Source organism: Neofelis nebulosa, chromosome 16 (genome assembly GCF_028018385.1).
Source record: "Neofelis nebulosa isolate mNeoNeb1 chromosome 16, mNeoNeb1.pri, whole genome shotgun sequence".
Classification (NCBI taxonomy): Eukaryota; Metazoa; Chordata; class Mammalia; order Carnivora; family Felidae; genus Neofelis; species Neofelis nebulosa.
The window spans coordinates 47,083,199-47,089,096 of record NC_080797.1 but is presented as its reverse complement, the minus strand read 5'-3'; the positions used below and the strand labels follow the sequence as shown (position 1 = coordinate 47,089,096).

The 5,898-nt window shown below is 38.3% G+C and overlaps 1 protein-coding gene across 1 annotated transcript; it reads right to left on the bottom strand.

The window, feature by feature from the left end:
- Positions 1–2,714: 2,714 nt before the first annotated feature.
- Positions 2,715–4,085, bottom strand: LOC131497202 (olfactory receptor 4D1). The gene has a single exon (XM_058703272.1). The coding sequence runs from the start codon at positions 3,956–3,958 to the stop codon at positions 3,023–3,025; it is 936 nt and encodes a 311-aa protein (XP_058559255.1). The 5' UTR covers positions 3,959–4,085; the 3' UTR covers positions 2,715–3,022.
- Positions 4,086–5,898: the final 1,813 nt, after the last annotated feature.

Genomic DNA, 5,898 nt, shown 5'->3' with positions numbered 1-5,898 from the left:
TTAGTATCCAAAATATATAAAGAACTTACACAACTCAACACCAGAAAAACAAATAATCCAATTAAAAATAGACAGAAGACATGAACACACATTTCTCTAAAGAAGACATCCAGATGGTCAACAGACACGTGACAAGATACTCTACATCACTAATTATCAGGGAAGTGCAAATCAAAACCACAATGAGATATCACCTCATACTTGTCAGAATGGCTAAAATAAATAATTTTAAAAAACAAGAAACAACAAGTGCTGATGAGGATGTGGAAAAAGATTCCATGCACTCTGGCAGGAATGCAAACTGGTGCAGCCACTATAGAAAACTGCATGGAGTTTCCTCAAAAAAAATAAAAAATAGAACTACCTTATGATCCAGTAATTGCACTACTGGTTATTTATCCAAAGAATACAAAAACACTAATTTGAAAGGATATATGCACCCCTATATATGTGTGTGTGTATATATATATACATATACATATATATATATATATATATATATATATATATATATGTATATATATATATTCCAACCCCAAAATATAGGTATATATATATATATATATATATATATATATATATATATATATGTGTGTGTGTGTATAGGTATATATATAGGCATGTGTGTGTGTATATATATAAATATTTTTCATCCATAAAAAAATTAAATCTTGCAATTTGCAGCAACATGGATGGAGATAGAGAGTATAATGCTAAGCAATATAAGTCAGTCAGAGAAAGACACATATCATATGATTTCACTCATATGTGGAATTTAAGAAACAAAACAAAGTAACAAAGGGAAAAAAAAAGAAACAAACCAAAAAACAGACTCTTAACTCTAGAGAACAAACTGATGGTTACCAGAGGGAAGGTCAGTGTGGGAATAGGTAAAATAGGTGAAGGGGATTAAGCACACTTACTGAGTAACGTCTAGAATTGTTGAATCACTGTATTGTATACTTGAAACTAACTAAACACTCTATATTAACTATACTGAAATTGAAATTTAATAAAAAGTATTGATGGAAAGTAAAAAAAAATAATTTTAAATAGGAATGTGTGGAGGAACTAATATTAATTAAATGCCTACTATATACCAAGTACTGTATTGGAATTTTACGTTTACCTCACTGACCCACACAACACTGTGAGGAAATACAGCTAAATTTTATAGCTAAAGAAGTAGAGATTCAATGATGTCCAAAAGGAGCACAGCCAGCAGGAGTTAAAGCCTGGATGGAATGCCATGGCTTCAAATCCTGTTATTGTCTCACTATACAATTTAAGACAGCATCAGAACATGGGGAAAGTTTTAATTAAAGCCATTAAAAAAATTTTAAGTAACCTTTACACCCAATGTGGGGCTCAAGAGATCCTGAGATCAAGAGTTGCACGCTCTACCTACTGAACTGGCCAGGCAACCCACAAAAAAATATCCGAACCACTGTTCGGTACCTATAGTACCTAATATCTGAAATGGGGAATTAACTCTTCTCTAAAACATTTGTATTTTATGAAAGTAGGCATATATGTAAATATTCCAATTCTCCACATGATAAAATTATAAAAAAGCCCTCTGTCTTACTAGAAAATTTCTGGGGGCGCCTGGGTGGCTCAGTTGGTTAAGCGTCCGACTTCAGCTCAGGTCGTGATCTCACAGTTCGTGGGTTTGAGCCCCATGTCGGACTCTGGGCTGATAGCCCAGAGCCTGGAGCCTGCTTCAAATTCTGTGTCTCCCTCTCTCTCTCTGACCCTCCCTTGCTCTCACTCTGTCTCTCAAAAATAAATGAACATTAAAAAAAATTTACAAAAAAGAAAGTTTCTGTTAACCAGAATTCCCAGAGCTCTTTTTAAATTTAAGCCGTTATGAGCAACGTATTTTATATTTTTTTCCTCTACATTCTTTATAGTGAGAGACATTGCACCTAACCATTTAGTGTTAATTTATATCTGAGTCACATTTATATCATAAACATAGCATAACTTCAGTAAGAGATGTCTTAAATTCTCATGGATATAGCTATGTTCATCAAAAGGGGATATGTCTCCACAAGTCAGTTCAGAATTGAGTATCTCGTGTTGTGAAATGATCACCTGTAAGATAAATCTGAGGAAATTCTCCCCATTTCTTTCCTTTAGGTCAATGTTATAGATTATAATTAGAATTTCTATGCTTCCTACCATCCTTAGAATTGATGTTCTGGATCACATAAAAGTAAAATTTTCATAAATTAAAAAAGTGACTCAAGATCACTTTTTAAAAAATAAAACCAGCAAGTGACTTCTGATCATTTATAAATGGAATCAATAGATTGAAAGGCCACAGGAAAATTGACAACCATCAATGAATGCAAAGACATAGCTGAGTAAAGTTACAGAACTTCAAAGATAAAGAAAGAAGATTAAAAGCAGGGAACCGAAAAGAGTGTTATTGTTCCAGGGTTAAGATGAAATTTTTCACCATTTATCACAGGTATTCATCCATAGCCGAGGAACTCTTTAGGTTTTCCCTTGTGTTTGTAGGAGATCCCGAGTTTCAAATCCCACCCATAGCCCTACCTCTAAACTTGGAGTCAGAAGAACCAAGTCCCGGCCAGGCTCTGCCACTCGCTATTCATCGTTGAGCAAGCCACTTCTCTCTGAGTTCTCTCATTTGTTAAAGCATTTAATACAATAATAATAATAACATATCCATTATCCGTTTTATGAAAATGAGATAGAAGTGAGAAAGTGCCCAATACAGTAACCTGACACAGGCGTGGGTCCATAGAAATATTGATTTCATCTCAAATGTCATACTCTATAAAGACTTTCCTCCACTTTTCACATGGGAAAACAGAAGTTCAGAGGGAAGACTTGTCATTTTAAAGTGAAGATATTTAAATTTTTTAATTTTTTTATTTGAGGGGAGGAGGGGCAGAGGCCCACCACCCTGGGATCATGACCTGAGCCAAAACTGAAAGTTGGACACTCAACCAACTGAGCCACCCAGACACTCCTGAGTCAAGATATTTTAAGTTCACTCCCTGTTACATATTACTAGACGCTTGCCTAATCTCTTCATGGCTGCTTGCATCTCCTGGTTCCTCAGAGTATAGATCATGGGATTGAGCATGGGAGTCATGACTGTGTAGCTGATGGACACAGCCTTGTCCATGGGGAAGGGGGTGAAGGGCCGGGCATAGATATAGATACAGGGAATGAAGATCATAGACACCACAACGATGTGGGTGGTGCAGGTAGAAGCTGCCTTCTTCCTCGCCTGCTCTGAATGGGACCTCAACATCACCAGGATGACTGTGTAAGAAATCAGAAGGAGAAGAAACCAGATGAGGACCAGCATTCCACTGTTGGAGATCATGAGGAACTCCAGGAGGGAGGTGTCAGTGCAGGCAAGTCTCAGCACTTGTGGGATGTCACAGTAGAAGTTATCCAGAACATTGGGACCACAAAAAGGCAAGGAGAGCATCAAAGCCAGCTGGACAATGGAGTGAACAAATCCCCCTAACCAAGCAGCCACCACTAGCCCCACACAGAGCTGAGTGTTCATGATGGTGACATAGTGGAGGGGCCGGGAGATGGCTATGTAGCGGTCATAAGCCATCACTGAGAGAAAGAAGACAGTCCCACCTCCCAAGAGGTGAAAGAAGAAGATCTGAGTCATGCAGCCCTGGTAGGAGATGGTCTTGACCTCATGAAGGAAGTCCACCAGCATCTTTGGAGAAGTGACAGTGGAATAACAGAGGTCTATGACAGCCAGGTTTCGGAGCAGAAAATACATGGGCATGTGGAGCCGGCAGTCAAAAGTCACTGTGACCATGATAAGGAGGTTTCCCACAACAGTGGTGACATAGACAAATAGGAACACCAGGAACAGGAATTTCTCAAGGTCCTGGGTCTGTGAGAATCCTAAGAGGATAAACTCTGACACCCTTGTGATATTCTGTGCTTCCATGGGCTCTTCCCCACATGCCTAAGGGAAAACCGTGCAAAACAAAAATTATGAAAATTCCATTGTTTTCCTTTGGAGAGTCAGGAATTGGTTGATCAAAGTCACTGTTGAATATATTTCAAGATGGAGTTTAGGGGAGCCTTCCATGGAGATAAATACATTTTCAAGGTTCTCACAGACTTATCTCCCTAACCACACCCTACAATGTATTACAGACATTTATGGATCTTTTCCCCTTTGTATCACTGTCCTCATCCATGGGTTTCAAGTCTGATTCGCACCAGATGTGCCCAATGCCTTGTGAACTACAGGCTCCCCAAATACAATGAATCAATGAATGAATGAATAAACATATCAGCAAATACCTGTGACCACAAACGTCATCAACCCAGATGCATAAATCTTGAGAGGATATAAAAACTAATGATTTTAGATAAACACATAGATGCTTTTTCCTGGCAGGGATTTGAAGAGCTGCATGATTCACCACTGAAGGAAGAGAGGTGTGGATTAGAAGAGACTGTCATGTCCTAATTCGGAAACAAATGTAAAGCAAACAAGCAGATGATCTTGGCTGAAGCTGGGCTGGGATGATTGGCACTTCTCAAACTTTTCCACATAAAAACTCCTCTAATGATATTTGTTGCCATGGGGCCATCTGTGGGGGTGATTCAAATCAGTCCAGGACAAATGCAAAAATTCCTTGAACTCTCAAGCTTTATATTTTAACACTTATGTAACTTTCTATTATACACATATCTCTAGACAATCTTTGAGAGGCTTTTTAAAATTTAAGTATTGTGGCTTGTAAACTTTGATTGCTAAGGCCAAGGTGTTATAGAAAATATAAGGTAAAGAAGAAATCAATTTTGTTAGTTCAGTAAGTGAAAGTTCCAGAAGGACAGTCACTTGAAAAATAAACTGAGTTCTTTAATATTAAAACCCATTCACTTGAGTTACATTTTCTAAAATTGTTTTCTCTAATCGTTCAGGAAAATTTGCCCTGAGTCCCCACCCTGTGAAGATAATAGAACAGAACAAGATTTCTCCTCCCTGGTTCCCACCTAATATATGGGAAGGACAGCAGCAATTGCACTGAGGTACTTTTCACAGGGAATTGAATGAATATGTGTGAAAAGATTTCTACTAGCAAATATGAAACAGAATTATCTCTGAAATTATCTGTGAGGTATTACAGTATTGAAAATACTGTCATGTTTATATTATCTAAAACTCACATTTGTCCCCAATATTTGTGTAAAAACTGTGTTCCAGGAAGATTCACTCTGTTTATTCTGTGGCTTCACCAACTTCCAGCATAAAACTATTTGAAAAATGTCCCCATGGATAACTAAGAACCCCTGTAAGCCTTTTGGTGGGAAATGATGTGATGAGACAGAGTTAAAATAGGCTTATCCCAGCACACTAGGGATAAGCCCCGAGACAGGCGAAAGTGGAGCTGGCACTCCAGGGGTGTTGTCAGAGCAACCCCAACAGAGGATCATATGTCTTTGTCTCTGGCTTTGTGTCCTTGCTCTACCACATGATGTCAAGGTCAATCTGGGTGGGCAGCAGTTTAAGTGGCCTGGTTTGACCTCTCTGAGAAAGTTCCTGACCTCCTAACTCTTTACCCCAATCCCAACCCTCCCATCTGATCATGGATTCCAAAATGCCAACAGCACAGTTTTATTATCCTTGTTTTTATCTTTATCCCTATTAAGACTTATGCCCCATTAAGGCACTTTTATACCCCTTTATCAGTCAGAAATACACACTGTGTAACGTCAACTTCCTAAAAGACATTTTCCCTCTAGATCCAAACTTTCAAAAATTTTCCCTGGTTCTTCATTGCCTACAAGAAAGAATTCACACTTACATGAGTTTTCAAGGGCTTCCACACAAACTGGCTCCTACCTTTCTTTGCACACCCATCTGTCACTTAG

Bases quoted from the DNA above. Each gene is read 5' to 3' on its own strand.
- LOC131497202 (XM_058703272.1), bottom strand. From the start codon at position 3,958: ATGGAAGCACAGAATATCACAAGGGTGTCAGAGTTTATCCTCTTAGGA.